Below are 13,036 nucleotides of genomic sequence, written 5' to 3'. Positions count from 1 at the left end.
GAGAGTGGGGGAAGGGAGTCAGGGAGATAATGCGAGCCAGGGAGCGAACAGTAGAGAGCCAGAGAGCATACTCACTGACTCATGTAGCCTATGTAAAGTGTATGTGTGTATCTGGGAGGAAGAGGGCAAAGAAGACAGAACATTATATTATGTATGCAAGAGCTGCTCAGGGAGCGTTTATGCAGCCTGTCTGTATGTTAGACAACAGCAACAGTACTGATAAAATATAACCACTCAGAGGTTTTAAAATAACCAATTCAATATTTAATGTCCTCGACAATCTAGTAATTATAATTCATTGTAAAACGATACAAAGGCATCCTGTTTGTAAAACACAGCCCATACAATATTCATATAAAACAGATGGCATATGTCATAAAAGTAATAGTGGCACAAAACTATTACTTTGGTAAAGTCATGGCTGCATACAAAACATAAGCTTTTCGCCTTGTAAACTATTTAAGCATCCTGTATGCGGATTAGTGGCAGATGCATATGTCCTGCCAGTGTCCGTGTAAAACAGAAGATATTGCCCAGACTGTGGCCTGTAGGCCAAAGTTGGCTGCAGTCACCTTATTTGGCTGATCCAGTAATAGAAAGAAGGAAAAGAAGAAGAAGAAGAAAAAAAAACACAATATATTTAACTTGAGGCGAGTTTTGCATTTAAAAAGGAAGTGTGTACTCTATTCGGGTTAGTGAGTTAAAAGATTCAAAGCTGCTGAGACGCGAGTACGTACATCATCTTTAAAATAATTTTCAGCGGTTGTAGAGGTAGACATCAAAATGATGCGTTTTCTGAAGGCTGATCTGACATATTAATGTCTACACCAACATTTCATAATAAAAATGCAGGGTTTCCATTTTGACGAGGGTTGCATCTAATGCTTGTTATAAATACTTCCTCAACTACATTTTTTTACTTTGGTCTTTTATCTTTTGTACAAGATGATGCCATCAAATGCATATTTAGTTTAACCAACAATCCCACAATTATAAAATTATAAAAACCCACATTTATAGTTTATGATAGAGGAGGGAGGGAGATTAAGTAAAAGAGCATAATTTTCTTACAAACGAAAGCTATCGCTTCATCAAATGATTGCATGATTGGACTGATCAACTAATTTACTACTTGTTTGTTGTAACCCACTTATTTGAAAAGACGTTAAATTAGCAGTCTGTGTTTTATAATGTCTCAATCTTGAATTATAGTATATCAACTTACAAAATAGATGAATTTCGAACATTATTACAGGCAATTCATAATTCATTCATTTCTTATCCTGAAATATAAATATGACACAAAATTAAGTTTTAAAGCACATAATTTATGGACATTACGTTTTTAAATAATGTTATATATGGTGCTCAACGCCATTCTACATTTATGGATCAATTTTTACTTGTCTTTTAACCCACCTTTTAAACCAGAATTAAAAGCCGCACGATCAGTTAAATATAGCTTGGTGATATTTTACCCACTGATATGTTTTCAAAACATACATGTTTGTAGTGAATGTGAAATGGCTTAGTGTTCTATCATCTAAGAGTAACTGTGCACATGGTTTCATAAAAACCATCGACTCTGGAACCGCCCATGGCACAAAGATGTAAGGTGTTAACTGGCAGACGGCCAAAATTTAAACCCTTCCCCACTCTAAGGTCCCCCACTCCTTCAAAAATCCTCTCTCCCTCCTTGTCCTCTACCTTGGCCAGAGTGAGGTGGTAGCGCGGATTGTAGGAGTCCCTGTGGAGCCAGCCTTCCTTCCTGTATGCTTCCTGTAGACCACTGTTGAGCTGCTGGAGGTGTATTTGAGGCTGGGGGCTTAGGAAGAGCACTTTTCCGTTGAAATGCTTCAGCTTAACAGGAAAAGTCAAAGCAACTGGGGGGTTGCGATCGAAATGGGCAAACTGTTGGAGAATCTTCCCAGCAGCAGCCACCTCAGCTGGGCTCTGCAGTACCAACAGGCATAGAGTGACATGAAGGTTGGAGGCGTTGTACCAGTGAGGGACAGAGGAGGGTAAAAGGGAGATGACCTCCTCCTGCAGCTGCTGGAAACCAGAGAGGATGGCAGGAGTGTTGGCCCTGAAGGTGATGAAGTGTGTGGGTCGTTTTTTTGGGGGGCGTCCACCATGTTTCTCCTCTCTCTGTTCCAGAGGGACTGACTGATTCTGGCTGATTTTCAGGACTTCAAGATCCATCTGAGCACAGTGGGAAAAGACCATAAAGAGAATTAGTTTGTAAAACCTGAAAGAGTACAGCAGGGGAACCCACTTCAGACTGAGCTGTGCTGTACTTACTGAAGCATCTCTGTCGCCCTCCCAGCTGTCTTTCCATTCTGCCAAAGTAGCCTTTTCTCCCTCCTCTTTCAGTCTTAAATCAAAACATATGAGTTAAATTACTCAAGTGTTAGCAAAATCATTATTGAGACTGTTTTCTAAGGTTTATTTCCAGCTAAAAGCAAGACTCCTATAAATAATATAAAAAACATAAAACAATGTTCAGTCATCTCTGGTAAAGGCCACAAAAATCATGTCTAACTCTTGTTGTATCAAATTTCCGTTTTTATGTTGCTTTTTATAATATTCTTTAACTATTTTTGGAATTGGGCCTGTATGCATTACTCAATCATATCAAATGTGAATTGGTTAGACTGAAGTGTGTTCATAATATCTAATCAGAATGATATTTTGGGTAAAATGTGTGTGTGGGTGTCAGTTGGCAAAACCTTTATTTTTAATTTTCAAAAAGTGTGGGTGAGGATTCATTTATTATTTTTTTCCTTCATCTGATTCACTAGTTTTAATAATGTAGATGAGAAATTTTGAGGTGAACTGTCTTCTACATATTAAGATGACATATTCTATGAGTGTACCAATATTTATGCGAACCATTTAAATATAAAGGTTACAGTTTAACTCCCTTGTGTAACTTAACTACTCATTCATAATCTGCCTTATGTTGCTGGGGCAAATTGACCTCTAACTTCCATTTCTCTTTGAAGTTACTCCTTGTCCAAAACAGTTTCAACTGGAACATACAGACACTAAAAGAGCTAATTTTGTTCTGTGCAGTAATTGCCGTTTCTAAGTTAAATTTAAAAGATGAACACAAACAGACCTATTTGCAGCCTCCTCCACAACACATGCTCCCTGAGATTGTTGTTCCTGGGAGGCATTTCCTCTACACATAGAAGCTGGTTGTACTGAGTCAGGGGTGTGAATATTCATCCCCTTCTGCTCCTCTTCCTCCAGATGTGTGTTCTCAGTGTGCGCACACTCTTCTATTTCACTTCCTTTCTGCCCACTGACAGCAGGTGGCTGCTCCTCTGTTGTTATAATGCAATCTTTTTCTTGCTCTGGGACTTCTGTGTTCATGTGAAACAAATGGTTACAGTCAGTCAGCAAACATTCTGGGTATAATGGCATTTTACACTGTGTGACATAGAAGTGTGTAAGCGGTTGTACGTGGGGTGGGCCAGCTCTAAAGGGCCCTCTCCTACCCTTTACTTCCTCATCCCTTCCAAAGGGGGGAGCCAGAGATTGACCGGTGGAGCCAAACACCCTGTCAGTTCTGCTGTGGCGGTCCCAAACACGGTGCCCTCTGTAGGTGAAGTACTGGATCCTGTGTCTCGGCAGGGCCAGTTCAGAAGAGTAATCACAGTCACAGGGGTTAGTATCCCAGTTGAAGTCACAAAAGGGCCGCTCCAACACGCCAAGGAAGCGATCCACATAACCCACTACAAATTCTGATGAATCAACTGATGTATCCCATAGGATCCGAGAGATAACGTCATCTGCTGTGCGCATACGTGGCTTTTTATTCACTTCTATTGAAAAGAGAGATAAGATAAATAGAGTAAAATATATTAGTAATGGAAAATGTGAAACATTCAGTGACTTTTTAAGAATGTATTGTTATCATCAGATGACTTAGGGAATTTAGCAAGTAGTGACCTTTTCCCTCTGTGTCTTTGGGGATTTTTGCTTTCTTCACTTTGCCTTTTTTTTTTCTTTTCTCTTCCTTTTCTCCATCCAGTGTGTCATCCAGATCAAGGGGCACAGCTCCTGAATCATCCAGTAATGGATGGCTGAAAAATGAAGGTATCAGTGGACAATATTCAAGTGAAAGGAAATGAATGAAAAGGGACATTACAATTTTTATTTTCCTTTTGACATTACAGACATTAGTGAAAAACATCTTTTATAAAATATTCATATACGGTATATGATACAACTGTGACCTACTAATTGTTGACTGAATGAAGGAGATACACTGGGGTTGTAGAGATTGTGGTTTGTGTCTCTTTACACAAAAACAGGGACTATCTATGGCCGCCAGGGGCTGATCGTGAGAGTGGAGCCAGAGGTCACGAGGAGGAAGCGTGTAATCCAAAGAGGACTACACACACCTATGTCATTTCCTTTGTGTAACAATGATATAAAATGGGCCAGGGAAAGATAGGGCATCAGACTTTATGAACTGACGCTGGAGTTGTTTGCTGGCCAGGGAGACATAGTCTGATCCAAAGCTCTGTAAACGATCTCTTTTCTAGAGTCTTTTTTGCTGTTAGATGTTATAATAAAACATATGAAAGTGATTTGGACATCTCCTGCATCCATCATCAAACGAATGCGTGAGTTCACATAGGGAGCTCAACATAATGCAGTAGAAGCAGCAACTGGCAATTTAATGCTAACAGGTTGTTGCAATACAACTATTTTCAACTTCTTCATTGTTGCAGTTACTAAAAATCTAGAATATGAGAATGTCGAAGTCCTTGACTGTCTGGCTTGTGACATTTTCTGTACAAAGAGATGAAAGCATACCTGTGAGACAAACGACATCTGTGTCCAAAATGACACTTTCCCATTAGGAAAAAGTGGCATATATTGGCTCCTTTCACATCCCGTTCTGTCGATTCTGGAAATGATAAAGCCACAGAGAGAAAGACAGAATAAAAGCTAAACGAGGAAAGGCAGACATGCAATGAAACTGAAATGAAATTTTGTGAAGAATCAGCAGCCTTACAATTTGAGGTCTGCATTCAAATTTCCTCAGAAAAGCACTAATCCAATATAAATAAGACAAGAGTAATGCAAGTGCTGCCTGCAGCAGAACCACATAACATAGGAACTCTAGCCTGTGTGTATCTTGCAATTCCCAACTTGAGTATTGATACATAATCAACAGGTGGTGTCTTGAGCCAGACCAAAAAGAGAAAAAGTCATGAAATACAACATCAACAAACATCATTTCCTTGCAGCCTGATCCAGCCTATGAGGCAGTGTGACTTAAGGTCACAGATACAAAGAAAGGTCTGTATTGCAGTTTGAAGTTGTTTTTGTCAAACTAAAAATATATAAATTAGTGTGACAGGATGTCCTCATATTAGATGTTAACAGTTCATTTAAGCCTCCAAGTGTGATAAATTTCAATATTCATTTGGAGCATAATTTGAGAGATATGTTTAAGCGCACGTAATATTAAAGTCTAAGACATAAGGAAATATGAGCTTTTTTCTTTCACGAGAAATTGAATTTTGAAATATAGCATGTAATTGCTGCTCTGCTCTGTTTTGTTTAGTTTTGTTTTTTTTTATCTTAAGATAGTTACAATTACCAACTGACACAGAACAATAATCATAAATCTGTAACAATGCTTCCTCTCTAAAAATGTATACGTAATGCAGCCAAGTCAGCCAAGCAGCTAAGATGATGACCTGTGAGTTCCGACACTCACTCTTATTTCAGATAAAACAACTGGATGGGACAATGTTCTTTGTTTCTTGCTTAAGTTATCTGAGAAAACTGGGCATACAAGTGGTCACTAACTCATTCCCCTAATGGGTTCCGAGTTCCCGGCCAATATTTACACCTTGACTCATTTCCTGAATCCAGCCAAGCATCCAAACATAGAGTGACACAGTCATCATAGGAGTCCATTTATTTCCTCAAACATTATGACAAAGTAACCGAGACTTTCCCAGAACTCAATTTGCTCATAATCACACTGAAATGTGGACTGGTTTGTTTGTTTATATAGTTAATGGAGTAAAATTCCCTAACCCTACATAGTCTACACTGAAAAGGTGACGCACATTAGGGACTTTCAAACTGCAATAATATCTAACTTAATAACTCAGCTGGAGAGACAGCAGATAGACAGTTTAAGTGAATCTGAACCGGGTGGCTTACCTGCTGTGGCCTTTGAGGCGTCTTCCTCGCTGTTAGTGTGGGCTGGTGGCCCTGGATCTGCCGGGGGGCCCCCCTCCTGCCTCTGGGACCCTGCTGCTCCTGCGGGCACTCCTGCTCCGTCCGCCATGCTCAAGGCGACGTTACCTCAGAAAAGTGTGCCGGCTCTCTGCCGTCTTTTCTCTCAGACCTTTTAGACTTATTTGAGTGCGCAGAGTGACAAAAATAATTCTGGCAATCCTAAAACAAATATTTGTTTTAGGATTGTTTTAGGCGCTACGTCTCTCAGCTGCTACGGGAGTACACGTTTTGCGCAGTAATATGGGACTAAAGCAACAACATAAACATTGGGTCAAAATTATTTCAACATAAACATCCATCTGATTATGTTCATCTTTGTGATACCAACCGTATAAGATCCTGCTTCTTTGTTATCGCCCTTTGAACCCAAGTTTTTCAGCTCCAAATGAAGTATGGGTAATGTAGTTTAAGTTTACATATTTCCGCAATAGAACTTTGCGGAAATATGACAGCCTTTGCGGTTTTATTACATCACAATTGTTATATTAATATTGAAAAGGCAACTTTTTGTATTTGTTTGGTTTGTTATATGGTGACATCGGTTTAAAAGTGTTACAGTTAATGTTACATTTTTATCAAGATGGTTTAAGCGGAATTTCATCAGCAACATGAGTTTCACCTATCATAAGAGTGAGTTACAGTTTTAGCCTGGAGTCGATTGGACTTGGTACAAATAATTACAAAAAATATCACCAAAAGGTCTGATGACTGTATTTACGAGCGTTATCTTTACTGTCTTACTTTAACATAGTACTTGAACACGTCGGGTCCTGCCTGTTTGTCTATTCTCCCACATTTTGTTACGTTACTTTAATGCAGCACGAGGGCCTTGAGTCATTTGCGCATGGGCGCGTGACTCTGATTCACGTGACGTGGTCTGTTGTTGTCAGTTAGCATAGCAGCCGCATCAAAATAGAAAACCAGAAGACTTTAAAAACGGGCAGTTTTTGTAAAAAAAAAAAAAAAAGTCTTTTTAATGACAGCCTGAAAATGTGATGATTTGTTTATTACAGCATCTGCTATCCTGCGGCCATGACAGACCTGTGAAGTCTCATTGAGCGACAGTCATTTGTTGAACTTGGGTCTCCGCCGAAGGTATGACTGTTTGTATCACTTAAAATATCAATGTCTGCACTCCACTGCAGCCTGTAAATAAGAAACGTGGTGATCTCAATGTATAACTCTTTCATATTCAACTCAATAACAAATCTGGAAACCTCTCCCAGATGAATGCTCTGGTGGCTCTCTGTCACTTCTGTGAACTCCATGGCCCCCGGACACTGTTCTGCACCGAGGCGCTGCACCCCCCGCCCCCGTCCCCCTCATCCCAGGCCGGGATCCCGGCGCCTGGGGACAGAGACGGTGATCGGGAAGGTGAAGGGCTGACCATGAGAGCCAACAGCTCAGCCACACAGAGAGGAGAGATGTGTGAGGTGAGTAGATGGCTGAAGACCACAGACAGAAGGTCAAGTCACAGTGATGTTATCAGAAATGTTCCCCATCGTGGCCCAGACCGCACTTAACGGTGACATTACACCCCAGACTTGTTTTATGTAGGTGAGTTGTTTATCCTGCCGTCTATCTCAGAGGGCTCATTTGCTCCCTCTCGTTGCTTCACAGGGATGCAGATCTCTACCTGCTTCTCATCCAGGTTTTGTGAGTATTGATGATGAAACAGGTATACGCTTCCTGAGTCACCAGCATCCCAGACAGCCTCAGCTTTTCAGTGTGGTCCGCCAGGCCTGTGTACGCAGCCTGAGCTGTGAGGTAAACAGTGACGTACGTCTGTATGTATGTGTGTGTGAGTCACACATCTCATACACTAGATAAATATATATTTAATCGCATCCGCTTTGTTGTTCCATGTCTCCTTATAAGCTTCTTCCAATTTTCTCTGTATTTCTGTCAGGTGTGTCCAGGCCGTGAAGGGCCCATTTTCTTTGGAGATGAGCAACACGGTTTTGTGTTCTCACATACCTTCTTTATCAAAGACAGCCTGGCCAGGGGTTTTCAGCGGTGGTACAGTATTGTCATGGTAGCTATGGACAGGATCTACCTTATCAACTCCTGGCCTTTCCTGTTACGCCACCTTAGACTCACTATACAAAGCCTGCAAAGCACAGCCCTCAAGGTAGCTTACACACAAGGACATTACAAGCCTTTATTCAGTTTACTCAAATAGAAGTCTGAGAGATTTTTTTCACAGGCATATATCAGTCGCCTAATGTCTCGGTGTTGTACTCTGCATCAGGTGTTTGACAGCGAACAAGGAGTGTGCCCCCAGCGAGCTGTGAGGATGAACAGTGTATTTTCACCTGCAGTTTTCCCACATCAGAGGAGCGGCAATGCTGCCAGATCACTAACTTCTCTAACCCAACATCCAAATCTCTGGGCCAGTCTGCACTCCTCATTTAGCTGGTGAGTCAGTACACTGCCAGCCCCAGTATGTCACATGAGCTGCTCTCCTTTTCCATGCTGTGTAATCACTCACCTGGGCACATTGATGTGTGTTTTCACTTCATTTCCAGGCTGCTGAAGGCCTGTGGTAGTCGTCTGACAGAGAAACTACTCGAGGGAGCCCCAACTGAGGACACACTTGTGCTAATTGAGAGACAGACAGGTAGACCCAATACCCTCAATTAAACAGACAAAAGAAAACGATGAAAGGACAGTTCAGTGTGGCATGAAAAAGGGAAACCTTTGGATTTACCTTTTTGGGCATAAGAAAAGTTCATTTATGTGTAAATTTGCCCTAAAATATGATCAGGTCTTCGTTTAAGTTACCGTAATAAACAAAAACAATGTAATGTAACTCAGAACAAAAATAATCATCTTTCTTGTCTATATTGAAAAGAACACTGAAACATGACTTTGAAAGAAACATGCAACCATTCCAGTTTTCTATTCCTAAGAAAAATCTGCTGCAAAAATACCTGAGGTTTATAAGTTGGAATAGTTGGTTTGCATGAAGCTGAAAAGGGTTATAAGGTCGTCTGCTCATCAATCCAGTCTGACAAACTGTCTTCAAGTGGAGAGGATTTAGTTCTGTGGTTACTCCAGAAGCACAAAGTAGAATGCTTAGTAACATAAAAAAGAACTCGAGAGTAACGACTTAAACTTTAAAGGAATCATTGGAACTGTTGAACATCTCTGTTAATGAGTCCACTATACACAAATCACAGTGCATGGTTGCCTGAGACATTGTGTCCTGCCATGGACACCACATGTGAAGCTGCTGTTTTACCAAAAAAAAAAAAACATCACTCTGCCCCTGAAGTTTGCCAAAGAGCAGTTTGACACTGCACAATACTCCCAGAAAAAGTTTAATTGTTTGCAACGCAATAACACGGTATTAGGTATGGTATACAAAGGGCACTGATGTAATCATCATTCCTTTTGCTACCTCTTGGCACAGGCAGTGCTAGCTCAAGGAAATTTGTGCCCTGTGAAGGTGGAGGTAATTGTTCAATAAAGAGTAATGTAATTTAATGTAAACATGTTATGTTTATTTATACTTGAGCCTTGGATGAAGATCAGGTTGCATCTTAATGACCAGTCAACCGAGGAAGTTCAAAGGATTCCTGAACTTCGTTATTAATTTATCAGACAAAAAGAACATTATTTACCTCGGTGAGCATTGCTTCAACATGTTTTTGCTTTTTCAGCAAGGTGTGGCCTGTCGATGATGTAACATCAGGTCATCAGATACAGTGTGTTTGCACAATGTTTCTTCAGTCTTAAAAGTCTGATTCACATGATCAGTGCAGAGATCCTCTGGCCTTAAAAAGTGAATAACTTTTCCATTAAATTTCCAAAGACTTGCATAACAATTAAACTTTATGTTTGTAGTACTTAAAAAAAAAAAAAAAGTTAAAATATGTGTTTACACAAATTCATATATTTTTTTTTTTTATTTTGTGCAGCCCATGTAATCTATTATTATACGTATGGAGTAAATTATCAGTGAGTGGTGAAAATGTACAGTATTGATTGTTTTGGTAAGATGGGTATAGCCTCATATAGGCTATAGGCTTTTCTTTAAGATTCTTTTGGAATTCCCCAGCAAATTGGTGTTTTTATGTCCAAAAGAGCAAGAGGAAGAAATGAGCTGCTGGGAAGGAGCAGAAGGAGGTGTTATAAAGTCACAGCGGCACCAGTCAGAGAGCGAACTTGGTCTGGACTTCCTGGGTGACGATGCAAAGTTAGATGAATTACCTGGCCCAAAGTTTAGGTCACTGAGACACCTGAGACAGGTAAATTTGGGCACTTTTTGAGCTCGACATTCTGTACCATGTAATTATATGGAAGCTGAAAACAAAAGAAGATGAAAATTGTATTTTTTGAAAGAAGTTCTAGTTTTGCCATCTGATACATTTTAGTTCACATGATTCATGATCGGTCTAATTTGTTCCACAGGTGCTTGGGGCTGCTGAGTTTCGTCAGCTTGCATGGCACGTGCTCATGGGAAATCAGGTCATATGGAGAAGTGCACACCCTGGACTCATCCAATCAGCGTTTACAGTACTTAAGGTACTGGTCATCATTGCATCCATTTCTGCCTCATTTGTTTGAATTATGATGCCAGTATAAAGGAGTTAAGTCCAAATACTGAACTGAACCTACAACTTTCTTATTGAAGAGCAGAAGTACTAATAGCAGGAGGGATAGCAGGAAATCCATTGCTGTGCTTCCCCAGTCTTATTTACTTTTATTCATTAAATGGCATTTAAAAAACTTCTTCTCAGGGTCATGATGACATCTGCAGACTGCCCTTAAGTTGTTATTTTCCCTCGCCCGGCTAATACATAACAGTCTAATCAGCCAGAGTGAGAGTGTCCAATGTGGGTATACTCGGCTACAAATGTAAATCTGAGTTCCTTTGCAATGACTCTAATAACAACTTGCATGGCTGGTGGTAGTTTACCATTTGTGCTGATGTGTAAATTCTGTCACTAAATAGAAACAGGCTAACTGTACAAATATACTAGCAGCGGGCTCTGCACAAAGCTGGTTTTTATTAGCTCACTGTGTCACAGTGGTTCCCTCTTGATAATTCCCAGCCCAGCTAATACATAACAGTCTAATCAGCCAGAGTGAGAGTGTCCAATGTGGGTATACTCGGCTACAAATGTAAATCTGAGTTCCTTTGCAATGACTCTAATCTTAGTCTTTGTTCTGTCCCCCTTCAGTCTCTGCTCCCAGTAGGCTGTGTGCGTTCTGTGCCTTACAGTGCTCAGTATGAGGAGGCATACAAATGCAACTTCCTGGGTCTCAGCCCAGATGTGCCCATTCCAACCCATGTCAGCTCCTCAGGTAGAGTCTCTAAAATCACACCATAGTACATTCAGGGATGAACCCTGAAACACCTCTCCTGGCTTGTACTTGAAGTTTGTGGTGTGCTGATTCTACCTCTCCTGCAGAGTTTTCAGTGCTGGTAGATGTGAGCAAAGAGAAAAGCTTCCAGAGTTCAGCTGTGGGTGACAGCGATATCTGCTCACTCTATCAGTTCGTTATCAGCAGTGGGAATACACAGCCCACAGACAGGGGTGAGTATGCCAAAATTAATTTAGAATTACTCACTGCCATTCAAATGTAAAATGTATGACATCCAGACATGTCCAATCCTGCAATGTTAAGGAATCTGTAAAAAAAAAAAAAAAAAATCACATCACATTTTCTCTCCAGCTCCCACCCCTTTTTCTGCAAACAACTCATTCAAAACTGTTATCGGCAAGCTTTTGACATAAATCATATCATGTCATAAAGGGTGCAGAAAAATGAACAATACCGTGCTTTTTTTTCCAGGTCCCACATTACTGAATAAGCTTGAGGTGGCCCTGTCCAATGAGAACTTATCGGTGGCCGTCGTATCTCACTGCCTACTGTGTTTGAAGGAGGAATGGATGAAGTGCGTGAAATGACTTCAGTCTTAATCAAGACCACTTGGGTTTCAGTAAGATTTCATCATTTTGCATATGAAAGCGTTCTTATACCTACTTCTCACTCCTATAGTAAAGTCAAAGTGCTGTTCAAGTTCTCCAAAGTGGACGGGCGAGGGAGAGAGGACACCCAGAAGGTTCTGGCCCTCCTTGGGGCCACCGGGCCAGGTGAGGAGGACAATGTCAGGCTCCTCAAATTCTGGATGACCGGGCTCAGCAAAACCTACAAGAGCCATTTAATGACAGCTGTCAGGGGAGGGGAGAGGAGCCCAAGCCAGTGAAAAAGAGAAAAGGGAGCAGGAAAAGGCAGGTGACAAGGAGGGTTCCCTGAAAAAGCAAAGTGAAGATGAATTGGTTTATGAACTGTTTGGGACCTTTTCGGGAATGAATGTGAATTAAATGTATGCCAGAAATGCTCATCCATCATTATCTTCTAATGGATGTGAAATTTATTGTGTGCCTGTAATGCAAAAAAGTGTATTATTCTTCACACGTTTACTTCAGGTGGAATTATGAAGGCTTTTGTTAGTCAAAGGGATTTACTGTAGAAAACGATTTCATACTAATATGTAAAGTTTAACTTATTACTGAAAGAGTCAAGTTGTTAACTCTTTTACTGAAGTTTTAAAATGAAATAAACTTAAGCCAATAGTCAGTCTGACATCTTTTTCTTCCTTTTTGTATTCTGCAACTGGCTCCATCTTGTGGTGAACATGAAGAAGAGCGTGTCGGTGGAGAGCTCCATTTTTGTGCTAGTTTCCCCTCCACTTCTTTGAGTGGCAGCAGGCCAACAAGTCTCTAGTGGTGTAAGACAACACTTT

The 13,036-nt window shown here is 40.6% G+C and overlaps 2 protein-coding genes across 3 annotated transcripts; one reads left to right on the top strand and one right to left on the bottom strand.

Annotated features, from left to right (window-relative positions):
* Positions 1–247: 247 nt before the first annotated feature.
* Positions 248–6,646, bottom strand: leng9 (leukocyte receptor cluster (LRC) member 9). Its single transcript, XM_029504673.1, has 7 exons — positions 6,199–6,646; positions 4,831–4,924; positions 3,958–4,091; positions 3,504–3,830; positions 3,122–3,368; positions 2,302–2,374; positions 248–2,202 (listed from the first exon to the last, which is right to left on the bottom strand). Exons 1-7 carry the CDS (start codon positions 6,323–6,325, stop codon positions 1,540–1,542), a joined length of 1,665 nt encoding a protein of 554 aa, XP_029360533.1. The 5' UTR covers positions 6,326–6,646; the 3' UTR covers positions 248–1,539.
* A 494-nt stretch (positions 6,647–7,140) lies between these two features.
* On the top strand, positions 7,141–12,500 carry flcn (folliculin). 2 transcript variants are annotated; one of them, XM_029504674.1, is made up of 12 exons: positions 7,141–7,371; positions 7,503–7,709; positions 7,897–8,055; positions 8,186–8,407; positions 8,528–8,694; positions 8,805–8,896; positions 10,366–10,529; positions 10,693–10,806; positions 11,466–11,589; positions 11,697–11,822; positions 12,082–12,184; positions 12,289–12,500. In XM_029504674.1, the coding sequence occupies exons 2-12, from the start codon at positions 7,503–7,505 to the stop codon at positions 12,494–12,496; spliced, it is 1,686 nt and encodes a 561-aa protein (XP_029360534.1). In that variant the 5' UTR covers positions 7,141–7,371; the 3' UTR covers positions 12,497–12,500. The 2 variants fall into 2 exon arrangements, with proteins under 2 accessions (XP_029360534.1, XP_029360535.1); XM_029504675.1 differs by having other exon boundaries at positions 7,142–7,371; positions 7,897–8,043.
* The last annotated feature ends 536 nt before the right edge of the window (positions 12,501–13,036 follow it).

The sequence above is a fragment of the Echeneis naucrates genome, chromosome 6 (genome assembly GCF_900963305.1).
Source record: "Echeneis naucrates chromosome 6, fEcheNa1.1, whole genome shotgun sequence".
Lineage (NCBI taxonomy): Eukaryota > Metazoa > Chordata > Actinopteri > Carangiformes > Echeneidae > Echeneis > Echeneis naucrates.
This window is presented reverse-complemented; position numbering and strand designations above follow the sequence as displayed.

What these genes read in the sequence shown, in the direction of transcription:
- flcn (XM_029504674.1), top strand. Translation starts at nt 7,503, where the DNA reads ATGAATGCTCTGGTGGCTCTCTGTCACTTCTGTGAACTCCATGGCCCC. An exon ending in CTGCACTCCTCATTTAGCTG is followed by an intron (nt 8,695 to 8,804) that starts GTGAGTCAGTAC and finishes CTTCATTTCCAG; the next exon opens with GCTGCTGAAGGCCTGTGGTA. An exon ending in GCTAATTGAGAGACAGACAG is followed by an intron (nt 8,897 to 10,365) that starts GTAGACCCAATA and finishes TATGTCCAAAAG; the next exon opens with AGCAAGAGGAAGAAATGAGC.
- leng9 (XM_029504673.1), bottom strand. Translation starts at nt 6,325, where the DNA reads ATGGCGGACGGAGCAGGAGTGCCCGCAGGAGCAGCAGGGTCCCAGAGG. An exon ending in AGATGTCGTTTGTCTCACAG is followed by an intron (nt 4,092 to 4,830) that starts GTATGCTTTCAT and finishes TTCATTTTTCAG; the next exon opens with CCATCCATTACTGGATGATT. An exon ending in AAGGGATGAGGAAGTAAAGG is followed by an intron (nt 3,369 to 3,503) that starts GTAGGAGAGGGC and finishes ACATGAACACAG; the next exon opens with AAGTCCCAGAGCAAGAAAAA.